At 42.6% G+C, this 17,720-nt stretch overlaps 1 protein-coding gene and 1 pseudogene across 1 annotated transcript; both read right to left on the bottom strand.

The window, feature by feature from the left end:
* Nucleotides 1-7,296: 7,296 nt before the first annotated feature.
* On the bottom strand, nucleotides 7,297-12,453 carry SLN (sarcolipin). The gene is made up of 2 exons (XM_045297782.1): nucleotides 12,405-12,453; nucleotides 7,297-7,904 (listed from the first exon to the last, which is right to left on the bottom strand). Exon 2 carries the CDS (start codon nucleotides 7,828-7,830, stop codon nucleotides 7,735-7,737), a length of 96 nt encoding a protein of 31 aa, XP_045153717.1. The 5' UTR covers nucleotides 7,831-7,904; nucleotides 12,405-12,453; the 3' UTR covers nucleotides 7,297-7,734.
* A 3,996-nt stretch (nucleotides 12,454-16,449) lies between these two features.
* On the bottom strand, nucleotides 16,450-16,832 carry LOC101650873 (annotated as a pseudogene).
* Nucleotides 16,833-17,720: the final 888 nt, after the last annotated feature.

Consider the following 17,720-nt stretch of genomic DNA (forward strand, 5'->3'; position numbering starts at 1 on the left):
ACTTGCCTGGGAGAGAGAGCACCGCGTGTGTGATCGGACTTAGGAGAGGGTGGGAACAGAGCTATTTGGGGAGAGAGGAAGAGCACACACTTGGAGTTAGTTTAAGGGAAAGGGGAGGCGAATTTGGTGGTTCTTCTGAGAAAGTGGAAACGTGAGCTTCTCAGTGTCCGGCCAGTGCTTCAATCTTCTATCCCATTGGAAACACCAATCTTGGGGATTGGTGTGCAAGGATGTTACAGATTACTAGTTCTCCAATTTTCATGCCTGAGATAGTTAAAGTTTATTGTGCCAACCTGGCCGATAAGCACATGTGGGGTTAATGAAGGGTGAGGAGATTAATGGCTCGGTGAGCCTCACCTTTCTAGTTCTCGGGTCTCTTGCTTTCTGATGGTTGGACCAGGGTGCAGCTGCCTTAGCCAGTTCCCTGCTTCAGCTTGCAAGGCTCACTTCCTGCAAGATATCCCTGAGGAGAAGCCGCATGGACCTACCCTGATACAGCCCTGGGTGCTGGAGCAGCTGTGTGGAGACCCCTGCCAGTGCTGAGATGCTTACATGTTCACTGATTCGGCTTTCCTTCTGCAGTCGGGGTCATTGCGTGTGTTTTTTGAGATGGAGGAGGACTTTGTGGATTGGTGTCGGACATATGGGCTAATGTTGGACTTGTGGGCTTGGGCAGCACTGGGTTGGGATTTTTTTTTATATGCACTTACCCTTTATATAAAACTCTCTCTTATACACATATGAGTTTCTGTGGATTTGTTTCTCTAATGTACCCAGATTAACACAATGCCTGTAAGAATCATCTACGGAGCGCTGTGGGAAACAGATTTCTCGCAAGTTGTCTCCCCCAAATAAATGCCAAACCTAGCTGCCTGCTACACATCATAAATGACTGTACACTTGGAGGACAATAGAAGTAGGTCAGAGGCTATTCTCCCTAAGGATTATCAGCCATCTAGAGCAATCAGACTGTATATTATGTCCCACCCTAAGGAGGGCCCACTCCTGTCTGATAAAGATGGTAGATTGTTTCCCTGAAGGAGAGCCCAGGGAGGTCAAGTCCACTGAAGGGTGACCAAGGTTAGGCCCCCCTCATGAACATAGGGTCCGCCCTTCTTGTCACATGTATATCTCTAGTTCTTCCTTTCCTATCATGTGTACACCCTTAGCTCATCCCCTTCCTGTTACGCTTATGCACATTGTATATCCCCCTCCTGTTGCTTATATTGCCTATTGTACAACTCTTTCCTGTGATGTATGTCTTTACCTGTAATTAGGGGGCTTATAAGTCCCCAAAAGATATTTAAACCTTGATTAGCAATAAATCGCTCTCTTTCCTGCGATCTCTCCTACCCTGTACCACCAAGAGGAGCTGAGGTGAGCATGCTACCTTGAAATGTGTCTGACTTCTTTATTTTACTCTCTCCTGTTGCTCTTACTCTCCATGACTTTGTTATAATCTTTATATATCTCTACCGTACAATGGCGCTTACTGAACCCGTGATTAGTTGAGGGAGGCTGGCTTCCCACACACAGCGCCACTCATAGATAGTCCATTTCAGCACCTCAGGGGTTAGCCTAGGAATCAGTAATAAATAAATGTCTCAGATATTGTAATGCAAATAGTTCTTGCAGTTTGAGAAATACACCACAGTCTTTAGCAGAAAAATCAAACCAGAACTTGTTCATTCTGACTCAGTGACCCTATAGGACAGGGTAGCACTGCCCCCGTGGGTTTCCGAGATGATCTCTTTACCAGAGAAGAAAGTGTCCTCTTTCTCCCTCAGAGCAGCTGGTGGTTCCAACTGCTGTCCTTGAGCTTAGCAGCCCATTACATAACCAATATGCCACCAGGGCTCTCTTTAGCAAAAACACGGAATCTGTAATTCTGTGTCCAAACCAGATCCAACTTTCACAAAAGTTTTGGTTGTTATTATTCTTTAAAAGACAGCACTGGGAGATTATCATCAGCATTACCACCTCTTCATCACCCTACCAAGCAAGCAGCCATGGCGGCTCAATGATGAATCACTTGGCTTCCAACCAACAGGCTGGGAGTTTGCAACCCACCTCACAGGTCTTTGGGAGAAAGACATGGAAATTGGAAAGCTCCCATAAAGCTTATAGCCTGAAAGACCTACTGGGCTAGTTCTATCTGCAGCACACAGCAAATGTGCCAAGCATTGTAAATACTGTATCTGTGATAATATTAAAACCCCAAACTAAGCCAACTGCTCTCAAATCTATGCCCACTCGAAGCAGTGCTGTAGGTCAGAATGGCTTTCCACTCAAAGCAATGCTGCAGGTCAGCATGAGTTTCCACTCAAAGCAATGCTGCAGGTCAGCATGAGTTTCCACTCCAAGCAATGCTGCAGGTCGGAGGTTTCCACTCGAAGCAACGCTGCAGGTCGGAATGGGTTTCCAGGGTGTGACTCTGTAGCAGATGGTCACATCTGTCTCCCCTGGTACGTTCAGAGAGGTTCCGGAGCACCTTATTATAATAGTAACTTTCACTTATTCCACATTCACGACTTGCAAGACACTGTGATAAGCTCTTTACAAATATTATCCCCTTAACATAGTAATCCTACAAAGAAGGCGCTATTCACTATTTTTATCACTAAGGAAATTAAACCTCACAAAACATGTTTAGTAACTTATCTGAGGTCATATCACTAAACAAAATAGTCTGCATATCCAACGTTTATGCCTTTTCCACGTTCATTTTGTTTTGTTTCTTAATCACCAAATGAGTTTGAGATGAACATTACCATGTAACAAATTCTTGCCAGTGCATGTAACCAGTAAGTACATATAACTGTAGTTGGAGTGCCATGTCCATTGAATCTCCATGTACCACTAACCATTGAAAATAATCACAGAAAAGTGGGTGAAGGGAGACAGTGGTTGGTGTAAGACATGAAAAAAAAGTTATAAATTATCAAGGGTTCATGAGGAAGGGGAGGTATGGGGTTGGGGAAGAGGAGCTGATACCAACGGCTCAAGTAGAAAGAAAATGTTTTGAAAATGATGATGGCAACATACGTACAAATGTGCTTGACACAGTGGATGGATGGATTGTGATAAGAGCTGTAAAAGCCCCCAATAAAATGATTTTTTTTTAAAGAAAATAGTCAATCAGCCATAATATTCTGCTCCCTGTTTATCTGCTTGCTGCTCAGTTGAATGACGAAGAAAAGATGAGCCCAGGGTTTGTTTCTCATGCCTAGAATACAGAATCCCGGAAGCTCCACACCCTATATCTTAGCGCGACCACAGCAGCTACCTGATGATAGTAATAACCCCTACTTTGGGAACTGTCAGCCCAAAGTAAAGGAACTGCCTTTTGCCCGAGAACCATTTGCCTGATCATGCACTGAGGTTGCAGTGGTGTTTGGCAAGAGCGAGAGGGAATTAGACTAAACCTTCAGCTCCGCCTTCCAATAGTTCGTTTGTGCCAATTACTCTTTCTGAGTCTCAGCCCTCTCCCTTCTCAGGTAAAATAAAGAACAATTAAATAAAATAGAACTCGCGAACATTCCAAACACACAGTAGGTATGCCATTAGGTTGGCTTAAATATACTTTTGATAAATGAAATCTGATGCTAACTCTATGCAGCTTGAAAACGGAAAATTCTCCAATCTCTCTCCGTTGGTAGAAGACTTAGAAAATGCTCAACACACTGGGCTTTGGCGAGTCATTCCTAAGTATTGTCAGACTGGGCAGGGTCTTGATAGAGACAGATCCCAAGAAGCAAGCACCATGCAGGGTTCACGAAGAAGCAAGCTGCCTATGGAAAAGTGGTTTCAACGACCTGATGTTTAAAAAGAAAATTGCTTTCCTCATTACTGCCATGGAACTTATAGAGCTTCAACGTTCAGCCTTCCCTTTTATTTCAAGTGGTGCTGCTACCTTCAAGGTCAGCAGGTGGAATCCACTAGTTGCCCAAAGGAAGGAAAATAAGGCTTTTCTACTCGCATAAAGATTTAGAACCAAAAAAAAGAAAAAGATTTAGAACCTTAGAAACCCAAAGGGGGCAGTTCTGATCTGTGTTAAAATCTCGCTGTCAGTTGGAATGACCTGAACAGTGGCAGCACCTTGGTTTTACACACCTACTGGACGAACCCTGGGGGCAAAGTGTGCTTCAGCACTAACGAAAAGAGGTTGGAAGCGCCCAGGCTCTCCTCGGGAGAAGATGTGGCAGTCTGCTGTGGAAAGAGTACAGCCTTGGAAACTCTGTGGGGCAGCTCTGCTCCTCAAGGGCCTCAAACCATCTTCCTTTGGGATGTTCTTTGAGGTTGGAGACAAAAAGAAGTCTGAAGGTGAAAGATCAGGGATATAGAGTGGAGAGGGTAAGGTTTCCCAGTGAAATTCTCAGAGGACAGCCCTTATTACACTCAAAGAATGAGCAGGTACAAAAAATTCCTTGGTGTAACTTTCCTGGCTTTTTAAAATCAACAATACAATTTTCTATTTTCTTAAAGCCTCTTCCTAAGAAGACCCCCTGATGGGCCTTTGTCTTTTGAGAAAATGCATCAGGATCACCCCCTTTTGGAGTTTCAAATACAGTCATCATAACAATCTGAGCTGACCTCTGGTCTTTGAATTGAACTGATCCTCTCAGAAACCATGGTTGGGATAGGACGCCCTAGTGAGACTGACAAAGGTGAACTTGTCTAGAGCCATCCCCTGATTACAAAGACAAGTTAGAATAAGCCTCTGTATGAATAAGAGGGACTTTAGTAGAGATATGTTTTTTTTAACTTACCTTCACGTAGGAACGGCATACTCATGTGACAAAATGGCTGTGTAGGTAGCCAGGGATGGTAGGGGAAAAATTTATTCAAATTGAATACAAAAGACAGCTAAGTGATAAGAACTATTTAAAATGCTGAGAAGCAAGAATGTTACTTTGAGAACAGAAGTGTACTTATCCCAAGTCAAGTATTTTCTGTCACCACCTATGCATGTGAACACTGGATATTGAATAAGCAAGGCCAAAGAAGAATGGATGCATTTGAATGATTCAAGTAAGAATGGAATTTAGCCATAATGACGAGGACTTCTAAATGTGTAGTGAGAGGAGGGCGTGGGAGGAGTTGATTGCCAACCCCATAACTGAGGATGCCTTACCCCTAAAGGTAGCCTACAAAATAAGTGGGCTGATATGCCACTGATCCATTCACAGGAAGTTAGGAAGAAAAAGGCTGGCGAAAGAAAGCTTGTTAAGCAAGGAGAAATTACATGGAGAACTACAATCACAACCTTTACCTAAGTAGGCTGATATTTTGGAATGATGAAGAATATAAGGGTAAAAAATTTATAGTATAACAAATGGTTGAGAGATCTAAATTGAAACCTGATTTGTATGCATCCCCGGGAGAGATGAAGCTGGTACCTTTGTCATCCTAGCTTCACCATGTGTGGTCTAAGGATCTCTGGTAGCATAATGGGTTGCATATTGGACTGCCAACCACAAGGTCAGGAGTTCAAATCCACCGTCCACTCTGGGAGGAAAAGATGTGGTGGCTTTCTGTTCCCAGAAGCAGTTATAGTCTGGAAATCCCACCAGGGCAATTCTACCATGTCCTGTTGGGTTCCTAGGGATCCACTCAATGGTAGTGAGTTTGCTTTGGGGGAGTTGATTTTGGTGTGTGGTCCTCAGTTCTCATATTTACTAAATGGATATAAATGATACCTATTTCAACTGGCATAATGTATGAGAAATATCCAATACAAGGCTTACACTATAGTAGAGTCCCTAATAGTACCCGTTGTCAATGGTGACGTAGGCTGCAATGAAAGGTCAGATGCTACCAAGTGGGAAACGAATGCTGTGTCATTCCCGTTTCCCATTTTCCCACTCAACCCTGGTCTCTGCCTGCCCCATCACACACACGTACAGACACTAGGATACTCTCTGAGGTGGTCTTCATAGAAAGGAAAGCCTGCTAACCGCCACCCCAGATGTTCTGGAGCACCCGCCTCCCTATGAGTGGAGGTGTTGCATTTACATGCACACATGGGGCCTACATCTGAAATCAGAACTTACAGCACCGAGGACCACCTGCAGTGTCTCAACTTTTGTTTAAAATTCCTCAAAGTACACCACTTTTTTCCTGTAAATTCTATCAGGGTCCTTAAAATTGTTCTACATCAGAATTTCCTGGAGTCTTCCTTTTTAAAAAATACTACTAAGATTCACCCCCACTGAAGGTTAGGTATGTAGCATTCTAGAAGTTCCAGGGGTGATGCTAAGGTACTAATCCCAATGAGGTCCATGGCCCACAACACTGAATCGTTTGGACACTTGTTCAAAATGGAGACTCTCAGGTCCAACCTCAGACTGAACCAGACTCTGAATTTACGTAAGATCCCTGGGGTGATTGCTTCATAATCGCATCACAGTTTGAGAAACACTGGTCTATCAGCAATTTTCATCACTAGTCACAGAATATCATCACCAAGAGGATTTTGAAAAGTGAAAATGGTTGGTCTCTACCTCTGGAAGATTTTATTTGAATTGGTCTGAGGAGTATCCGTACTTACAAAAAAATCCCTAGGTGCATCATCTGTGCAGCTAGGCCTGAGAATCAGAACGCCACTGGGGCAGGTTGGGTCTCTACCAGGAATGCCTTCATGAGGAGTGCTATGGGAAAATGAATTCTAACAGCATTCTGTTTCTTCAGACCTGAGGTACAAATAAAAGATTTGGTGTGTCTAGTATGGTAGATTCTAACAATGCATTTAAGAAAGGTCTGTTTAAATATATTTCTTTTTATAAACACGCGTGTAAATTTCTATTTTCTATTTTCCTCCTTGTTGCAACTGTGTTTTTTTTATACCTCTTTTGTTTGAGCAAAGACAATAAATAAACTGGGATATGCTAGTCACAGGGGCATGACTCATTGTCTGCTCCTACTCAGTGGTCAATAATTCTAAGTACTCATATTAAAACAAACACGGAGATAGCATTGAGTAGCATATTCACTGCTTGTAAAATTTAAAGGTAAAACACAAGACTCCAAGGAAATGTTGCGCTTTTTTGTGGGTACTTGGGGGTATGCCCAAGACCCCCTAGCAGAATGGATTTACTCGCCCTCTGCCCTTGAGACCAGTTTAAAGGAATCGTTTGATGAGCACTGAACCAGTGGAATGATCTGAAATGTGACACCCTTAGTTGACTTGGTTTCAAATCCACCATCTCTTGGAAACTCCAGCATTTGTCACTTCAAGTCCAGCCAAGGGTCAGACGCAGTCTCATGTATAGCAGCTAAAATAAATTTTAAAAGCCATTTTGGGGGTTCACTTAACTTTATTCACATGATAGCTGTAGAGGCTGTCAGAAACTCCCTCTGACGGGTCTTTCTTCCGGCAGGCTGATTGAGAGTTTAGTTGCAGACAGTGTGGGCTGAAGGGATGGGTGGTGAGATCAGGGGTTTGTTACAATCCTGTGTCATCATGGATCCTGTTTAATTTTAACCTTGTGACTTGTCTAATGCCTTTGCAGTAAGAAGTGGGGGATAAATCTAACCCTCACATGGCAGCCCTGGAGAACATCATCTTTTTCAAATACACTATGCTATCATTGGGGCACTCAGACATCGCGAGCGCAGGTCAAAGGTGCCCCCCAGTGTACTGGAAGGCACCCCAGGAGAGGCAGAGGGTCTCAGGCCATCCCAGCAGGCAGCTCCGGAGCCTTGGAGTCAATCCCAGGAGCTCGGCATGGCTTCTCAGTACTGATAGGACCTCACAAGGAGCCACATAAGGAGCACGGTAATCAGAACCACGGTGAAGTTGAGGAACAGCTCCTGGGTGGATCGCTCCATCCTCCACAACGACTCAGGGCAACTGGAGGCAGACTTCTGAGGGCACGCCAAAGACGCCGGCTGGTCCTCGCCTCCTGATGAAAAAGAACAGAGGAACGGAGTCAGGAGCATGGCTCATCGTGGAAGAGAGGAGCCCGGCTTCCCTGCCAGTGCCGAAAGTCCTCCTTTTTTTCCTGTGATGAATGTGTTTGTGGTGGTGGTGGTTTATATTTGTACTGTGAAGAAATGCATGAACAAGCGATTTTCCATTTCCATCAAGTTGACATGCACAACTCAATGACATTGATTCTATTCCTTATGTGCAACCATCACCCTATCACAATTCCCCTCACCCTTAACGGAAACTCAATATCCCTTAAGCCAAGGGTGTCAAACTGGCCGCATGGGACCCCCGAGGTAAAGTGTTTGTAGCCCGCAATGCTCTGAAATAAAATGAAAATAGAAAACATTGTTATGAAGAAAATAGCGCTTAGGGGAGATGGAGGCAATACCGTGCACACAATTCCCTCATTAACCCTTTAACTACTGAAGACGAGCCTACACGTGGCCCAGGGCCTTTCCCCGGGGCCTGTGGACGTGTCTAAATGCGCTGCCTCCGTTCCGGCGACGTCTGGAAGCCATGTGTCTGCCACGCTCAGCGTCACGTCATGCAAACAGACCCCAACAGCGAGCAGGTTAGAAAGGGCACTCCGGGTTGTGCTGTTAGGAATCAGACTTAGCGGCAGCGCTAGTTAACATTTGTAGAGGGAAGCCATTATGATTGTGTATCATGTTTGTCAGCTGTCCAACTTGTTGTGTTTTTCATTAGTTACTTTGTTATATTTTCCGGTCACAACGTCAGAGGTATGTGAAAACTAGTAGGAGGAAAGCGCTGGAAAGTTTCGGGTAAAAAAGAATAACTTTAGTTTTATAAATACATTAAATAAAATAAATGTTTAAATAAAAGCAATTATATAGTGTTTTAATTATCCTATCCATATTGCTGAATCCTCGCTTCAAAACATAAATTTAACAAAATTTGTAAATGTGATGTGGCCTGCATCAATCTTGCCTGTTGCACCAAATGGCCCGCGTTTTAATTGTTTGACACCCCTGCTTTAAGCAATACCTCTCCACCTCCCTGTTGATTGTCTTGATGCTTTGAATAAAATACAGAATAGTATCATTCCCTCCCCTGTGTCTGTGTGTGCGTGTGTGCTCATAGGAACAGCCCGAGGAAGGTGCTATGGTTAATATTATTCTTGTTCTGAATTATATTTGGAAGTAGGATGCCACAGTCCTTCAGGGCTAGGGTTACCATAGGTCTTCATCTAACCCTGGTGAAAGTACAAAGTCGACTCAACAGCTGTTTGGCCGCTTACAGGTCCTGCAGTGGGCACAGGGCCCACTGGGGTCAACCAAAGTCCCTCACATAGCAGGCACTCAGCCCAAAAGAACAAGTGCTAAACTCATGTGTACTTCTATTTCAACAAGGGCTTGTGCCAGCTATTTTTAGGCAAGTCCAGGATGTGCCTGGATTGTAAACACTTCAAAGAGCAGAGATGGTGCCTCCATCGTGTGTACACCGAATACACACAGGAAATCATACTTTTAGAACCTATGCCACACAGTCCATCAAAATAGAATTAGGTTGCTGGGGCACAGTATATTTAACTTTGTAACTTTGCTTCTGAAAGTTAAATGGGAGTAAACATTAAAGAAACTATTTTACATATTCAGGACAAAAGATCCACTATTGAGTGAAATTAATTAGGGTGATATAATAATTTGTTTGCATCCTAAGAAAACGTGTTGCGGGATATTGGGTGGGTTATTAGCAGGTTTTCAGGCCAAGTATTATCATGTCATTATAAAATTTGACTGAAGTATCATTTTAATGAGCCCTAGTGGCATAGTTGTTACAAGTTGCGCTGTGATCCACAGGCAGCAGTTAGAAACCACCACCTTTGGGAGAAAGAAGATGCTTTGTAGCTCCCATAAGGAATTACATTCTCAGAAGCTCACAGGGGCAGCTCCCCCCTGTCCTATAGGGTCACGATGAGTTATCCAACAGGTACAGAAGTCCAAATCAGTAGACTACAGAATCTTATTTTAAAATAAGGTCAAAGAAGGTGAATTTTTAAAATTTTCCTTGTAATTCTTAAGCATCTTCTGGCCCTCAGGTGGAAGGAAATTGGTGGATTGCCAATGAAAATATTCACAAATTGAGGAGGGAGTTAATAGCAGAAAATGGATAGATAAAGGAAGAAGAGAGGAAGAAGGTGGAAGAAGGAATACAGAATGAGAGGGGAGCAAGAAGGTGAAAGCCCAGCAGAAAGCTAATGTGGCATTGTGGGTTAGGCTGCCCACTGCAGCATCTGCGGGAGAAAGGTCGGGTTAGCTGCTGTGGTAGAGGTTCACAGTCTCAGAACTCTACATAGGATCACTGTGAGTCAGAGTTGATTCCATGGCAGTAGATTTGTTTGATTATTATTTTTTTTAATTCAAGACATATAGACCTATGCAGAAAATGTAGACCCTATTTATAAGGATTCAACCCATCCAGTTCAGGGTGGGCAATTAACCATCCCATCAAATCTGTTTATTAGATGAAGATTTTAAATGAAGAAAGTCATGGATCCAACAAGAATATGCTCAGAGAGTGGAGACATGTAATGAAACGGTTCCACTGTTGAGCTCATGTGACCTTCATAACAATGCTCACCTTCACAAAGTATGATGATTTTTATTTTTCCCACTCTCCAAGACCCTGACTTTTAGAGAGTGTAGGCTCTTTGTGTATTGACACTTACCAATCAGAGACAGAGCTAGAATTGGCAGACTGGAATGAGTTGTTAGAATTGTGGCCACATCATAGTTGGGATTATACAGGAATGAGTTAATAGTACAATTCATTGGCTTTGCTAAACACAGTTAGTGTAAATTTTCAACCACAGCAATTTCACTTTTACTCTGAAAACTCAAGTATATGTACATGGGGATATGGGTATAAAAATTTCCATAGCAACAGTTTCACAATAGCTCCTATATGGAAACAACTCAAGTGTTCCTAAACTAGAATGGATGATGATTTGTGGTACTGTATCCATACACTGGAATACCTCAGGTGAGCTTTGGTGGCATAGTGGATGACACATTGAACTGCTAACTGTAAGGTCAGTGGTTCGAACTCATCACTTGTTCTGTGGGAGGTAAATGAGGCTGTCTGCTCCCATTAAGTTTTAAAGTCTTGGAAAACCAAAAGAACAGTTCACTCTGTCTTGTTAGGTTGCAAAATATAGTGGCATCAACTCAATAGCAATGAGTACAGTTAGACTCAACAAGAGGAGTGGGTCTCACAAATATAATGTTGGACAAAAGAAAACTTCATCAAAACCAAGACCAGACTCACTGTCCTCGAGTCGATTCTGACTTAGAGTGACTCCGACTCAACGGGAGATGAAAGGACAAAGAGAACTGACTCTGTGTTTCAGAGACACTAAGTCTGTATGAGAGCTGACAGCCTCCTCTTTCTCCCTCTGAGCAACTGCTGGGTTCAAACCACTGACTTTGCTGTTGGCAGCTTAGTGAGTAACTCACAATGCCACCAGGGCTCCTTTTTCACAAAAACATCTCGATTTCATTTAAGTCAAAAACAGGAAATGTGATGATAATGTTTATGGATGCAGATAGGAAATCAAGGACAATGCTATTTCAACAATGAAGATGGGGGGATCCCCGGAGCAGGTGATCAGAGATGGGTGTCCAAGGTCCAGAGGAATTATGTTTCTTGACCAGGTTTTGCTTAGTAATTATCAACAAACTTCCTGTGCTTTTATGCACTCTTCAAAAAAAAAATTCAGATTGTCTTTAAGTTGGCCAGCTAAGGTTTACCTCTTACTAGTCTTTGTACTTTGATGGTGAGCTTGCAATATTTGTTGTTCAATATATTTTTAATGAATAAAACATTTTTATTGTTTTATAAGTTAATGGAACCATTTCTTAAGGATTAGTTTCAAAGTAGCACAAATGCTGTAGCTATAGGGTATGGACTTTACTTCCACACATATTTATACCCTGAAGGAAGAATGAACAAATGAAGCAGAATTTCAGAGCAGCAAATTTCCACTTTCCACTGCTAACCTACAAAGGTAGTTTTGCTCCCATTTTGAACTTTCCCTAGAGTCTCATTCACACCATGTGATCTAAATCGATTGCCATATACATGAAATCAAAGCCCCCAACCCCCCCCCCAATCATTTACACAAGAAGTTTCACATTGACCTACTTTGAATGGAATATAGACTTTCTTCTATGATATGAAAATACTACTTTTAAAAAGTACAGAAAGAACTAGGAAGGGATAAAAATGCATACCAGGAGAAGCATGAACTGATAACATCCACTTTACATCTTAAGAAATACTATGTACGTGGGCATTTCCTATTTCATTAAGAAATGTAAACATTCCTCTACCTTTCTCTATTGCAGCTTATACACACAGACACACACACACACACACAAACACACAACACACACACACAGTACACTCATCATAAACATGCTGCTGTGAATCAAAAGGGTCAAGGACGCACCCTGACTGTAGTGGGCGTCTCCTCTCTCCAACTCGCGCTGCACCGCCTGCTCTCCTCCCAGCTGTCTGGACTCCTGGTCTCTGGGCAGATCCTAAAGTAGTCCGAGGAAAGCGGCATCACTCTGATGTCACTGATCAACTATCTCCAAGGATGGACCTCCAACGGTTGGAGGCTGTTTGACTGTAGGAGCTGTGGAAATAGATTGACGACCACTTTCTTCCTTTGGCTACCGATTTGTCTTAACATAACAAAGACTTAAGAACCTTGTTTCCACTTGACTTTTGGTGGATTTGATGTGGGGTTTAAAATGATCTTTTACATCTTCCTCAATGGCTGTAATATGCCTTTTAAACCTCACAAATCAAGAGACAGATAGTCTATTAGTAAATTGACCCTCTGTTTGGCTGCTTTATCTACTGCTCGTGGAAGACTGTGAAAGTTTTACTTCACCACTCACGTCTCTAGCTGTTTGAAATTTATAAAGAGGTCTCTCTCCTTAGTGCACATGTGTACGTACACATACCAGAAATCAGAAAGCATCCTAAGCTCTTTCAAAACTGACCTGAGTCTCAGTAGTGAAAGTCATTCTCTCACACTTCTGGTTTGCATAAGTTTCCAGCTAAGATGTGTGTTGCAAAGGTGCAGGTTACTCTACAGCTCCTTCTGAATCAGCTGAAGGAGCTGTTAGTTTATCTCTGTCAGTAAACCAGCACAACAGTAAAGACACACAGCAAAGCTCATTTTTTCAGATAGACAGCTTGGGAGTAGAAAGAAAGCTAATCAAAATTTGTGAAAATATGAATTTCAGAATATATGGGAATGAAATAGAACTTTAGAACTGCCATTTATAAAAGCAGGCTGAAACAAGGCTGTAAAGACACGTTTGTAATCACCCTACCAGATGTTTGAGAGTAAATGGAGATTCTGAAGTGTTTCATTGGATCTGAGAGCAAATCCATTAAGCACGTTAAACTTGCCCCCTGCGATGGTATTCGCTCGGGAAATCGTTCCTTTAAGATAATAGAGTAAATCTCCCTTTCAACTTCCAGCTAAGATGAATCAAAACCGTGCATTGACAAAAGACATAAACAAATGAAGTTCTCCGTATAGTTGTACTCATAGTAAAACCATTCCCACTGTCCTTCTTACCCCCACGGAAATGACTGCAGGAAGGATTTTCCATATCATTTCAACACACCCAATGATGGGGAACCTTAATACAGCATTCTGTCACCACTTGCCTTGTAAAGAGATAGCTTGCTGAAGTGACAGATAGTGTATAATAATTATAGCACAATCGAACATTGGCAGCTACTTCTTGCCATCTGGCAAACTCCTTGAATGTAGTCAGATTTCTGTCTTTCCCTCCAAGCACTTACCAGATTGCTCCAAGTGCTAGAAATGTTTTCCAAGTCACCACAGCACACCTGTTCCTTTTTGTTTTTTTTAACCACTTCAAATTATTTTGCCAATTAAAAAGTTACATATTTACAGTTACAAGTTTCAAAGCGTGTAAAAGTATACAGAAGGGGATTATAATTACATTTAACCTCACTACCCAGGAAAATGATTTTGCTTTTACTCAGATGTTGGGATTGAATAGATATGAGGGAGTGTCAAAAAGTTCATGGGAAAAAGTCGTTATCTTTTAATTCCATTTTTTCATGAATTTACTAAAGCCCCCTCATATAATCCCAAACAGAACCAAGATCTTTTTGTTTCTTATACTTGAAAAAATAATTGGGGGGCTCATGTGGAATCAAATTATTTATATTATGCCTTGGATTGGTAATGCATTTATGGAACAAGTATTTATTTTATACATGTTAATTATTAATCAGCTCTGTAATATTTTAAATGTTAAGTACAATGGGGAAATGTTAACATATCACTAAAATGACTAGCCAGTACTGCCAATTTAGTTGGACTGGTGAGTTTCCATGTAACTTGGAGGGAAAAGAACATACTGCATTTTGAATGGGCGTGACATGCCATTTTTCCTACCACACTGTCTTTTCAAAGCATGCCCAACATTGTTGCAGGGACCAAGGGTTGACACATTTCTTGATGCTTGGCAACAGCCTTCAGGAACTCCTGTACTTCAGTGGTTTGTCCTGTGGTGTCACAGGAGTGTGGGATTACACTCAGGATTTAGTTTATCATTAGTTTGACTTAACCGTCCTCTCCTGAAAAAAGTACCAGTCATCTGATGATGATCCAAAGGCCTATGGAAAGTTGAATCCTGAGGATCTGCAGGTCCATTTTGGAAAAATCAATCTTACTGCTTCTCATGTGAGAAGCTGAGAGTGACAAGATTTCAAACACGATTTGATCCGCTTCAAAAGAGAGTCATCCCTTATGATTAGCCATACCTAATTCTGTTGATGCATCCTTCCTGTGAGCAATTCCCGTGATTTAGCAGCATCCATTCCAAATCTCAGGTGCTTTTCTGCTCATCAGCAGGACACACTAAATAATCTTTGACATTATTTCTATGCCTGTTGATCCAGGACAGCCAAGAGCTAAAAATGTCAAGAAAACAACATTGACATTAACACTGAAGAGCTAATTGGCACTTAGCACAACATATACATTCTCAGGTGTAAAATATGACACCCATTGGGAATCATTGCGGGGCTTTTGTACCTGATTATGAGCTAAATTAGCTTTTTAACATGTACTCTTCTGGTCCGGCGGCAATTTTACTTTGGAAGCAGAAATTAACTCTATAGTCTGCGACATGATGAGAGAGATCAGCAGGAAGGCCCTGGTGAAAGGCATTAAGCTCTTAGCACATCACGTGTTGAGTGAGCTCACCACTTGCCTTTTCCACCCACACATCTTCACATCCGGCTGGTGGTAGAGCTTTCGAGAAAGGAAAGAGGTTGCTCTGCTCTCCTCTCTCACCGTGTGAAACGAGTAAGTACAAGTCCCCAAACCAAGATGTAGCTCTACTTAGTGAAGCTCTCTCCAGGTCACCGTTGCCACATGACCACCTAAGTCCTGCCCGTCTGGCCCCAAGGAAACCCATGAGCATGGATTGCGGATACAAGCAGTCAACTTTCTGCATCTCCGTTTTCTCATCTATAATGTGGAAATATTAACAATTCTGTTGGAGATTTGTGGTCAGAGAACGTAAAAGTGCCAAGCACAGAGCCTGAATAACCCACAAGCTCATGTCCAATACATTCGTTTGTCTTTCTTTCGTAATATTTCTTTAAATGGCAAGGAGTTTCTTTTGCTTGGACCAAAGCAGAACTTCTTTTTAAGTGTATGACCCAAGGAGAAGGAAGGGAGTTCCACTTCGTACAGAAATCCTCTGAGACAAGCTTAAGTGTGAGGGGTCTAGGGAATTAAAGGAAAGTGGCTTCCCTGACCCTCTCTCTGGCCAACATCATGTACTGCAGATGACGCCTACGTCACGATAGAGCAGGAGGGAAGGACCACTGAAGGCAAACATTACCTCCTCCAGCCCTACTCAAGTAACGAGTCTTGAGTGAACACTACTCCACGAAAGTCCTTGTTCCAGGTGTCCAAACAAAGCAAAGGAACAGACACGGGGTTGATTCTGACTCACAGTAACCCCAGAAAGAACTGCGCTATAGGATTTTCCAGGCAATGACCTTTCAGAGTCAAAAACTAGACCTTGCTTCTGAGGTGCCCCTGTGTGGACTTGAACTGCCAACTTTTTGGTTTGTAGTCACAATTTAACTGCTTGCTTCACCTAGGGACCCATTCCGGGAATTTGTGGTTGTTGCTGGGTGCCATCGAGCTGGCGTCAACTCATAGCAAACTCAGGTACCATGGAACAAAACACCACCCAGGATGGCACCACCCTCACAAGTTTTCTTCTGTTTGATCCTATCATATAGGTGGTTCTTTTTAAAAATTATTTATTTAGGCCTTTAATTTGAGAACTTAGAGACAAGTGTTCATTGTAGAATTCAGAGGCAAAGACAGATACCCCCAAATCATTGTTCTACTCCAACTTGTTAGGTCAGATCCACTAAGCTCAGAGCACACTGTATGCTTCTATACAGGTGGGCTAGGAACTGGCTTCACTGAATCCAAGGTCTGGTTCAAGAACATTCATGGCTTCCTCAAGTTCCAGCATTCCTTTTTCTTGTCGCTGGCGGTGCCACTGGGCCAGAGACTCGAGCATCCACTTGGCCCGTAACTTGTGCAAGTAGGAGCCATAGATCACAATCTTGGTCGAGTTAGAGGATTCCAGAAGCTTCAGCTTGAGCATAGTCTTGTTCACTTGCTCAAGGCATGGGGTTCGAGATTCATTGGGGCTAAATATGGTTACCAGCTGCCACGTCGGAACCTGAAACACCTTGGGATCTCTTAAATTGTCGGGAGATCTCTTAAATTGTTGGGAGACTTGATCCACAGTGGGATATCTTTCCGCTCTGGGCATGCTCCCATCTTGAGTTCATATAGGTGGGTCTATAGCAGTGGTTCTCACCCTTCCTAATGCCACGACCCTTTAATACAGTTCCTTATGTTGTGGAGGCCCCTTGTGTGAGCGTATCTCCATGTGGGTGGACCTGCTTGGAGATGGATAGAGGAGCAGTGTCTCGGTTCCTAAGACCATCGGAAATATGGTCTTAGGTGACCCCTGTGAAAGGGTCATTTGACCCCCAAAGGAGTCGTGACCCCCAGGTTAAGAACCGCTGGTATAGTTGCATCCACTGTGTCGATCCATCTTGTTGAGAGCCTTCTTCTTTTCTGCTGCCCCTCTACTTCACCAATCATGATGGCTTTCTCCAGGGCCTGGCATCCCTGATAGACAATATGCCCAAAGTTCATGAGATCAAGGCTCACTATTCTTACCATTAAGGAGCACTCTAGCCTTACTCCTTCCAAGATAGATTGGTTTGTCCTTTTAGCAGTCCATGGTACTTCAATATTCTTCTCCAACACCACAATTCATATACATTGATTCTTCTTCAATCTTCTTTATTCAATGTCCAACTTTTATATGAGGCTATTGGAAATACCATGACTTGGATCAAGAGCACCTTAGTCCTCAAAGTAGCATCTTTGTTTTTCAATACTAAAAAGAGGTCTTGTGCTAAAGATTTGCCTAATGCAATGCATCCTTTGATCTCTTGACTGCTAATTCCACAAGCTTTGATTGTGGATCCAAGCAAAACAAAATCCTTGACAACTTCAGTCTTTTCTCCATTGATCGTGATGCTACCTATTGGTCCAGTTGTGAGGATTTTACATTGAGTCATAATCCATACTGGAGGCTGCAATCCTTGATCTTCATCGGCCAGTGCTTCAAGTCCTCCTCACGTTCAACAAGTA

The sequence above is a fragment of the Echinops telfairi genome, unplaced genomic scaffold (assembly GCF_000313985.2).
Source record: "Echinops telfairi isolate 266 unplaced genomic scaffold, ASM31398v2 ScPeMD7_7421;HRSCAF=8459, whole genome shotgun sequence".
In the NCBI taxonomy this organism is placed as follows: domain Eukaryota; kingdom Metazoa; phylum Chordata; class Mammalia; order Afrosoricida; family Tenrecidae; genus Echinops; species Echinops telfairi.

What these genes read in the sequence shown, in the direction of transcription:
- SLN (XM_045297782.1), bottom strand. Translation starts at nt 7,830, where the DNA reads ATGGAGCGATCCACCCAGGAGCTGTTCCTCAACTTCACCGTGGTTCTG.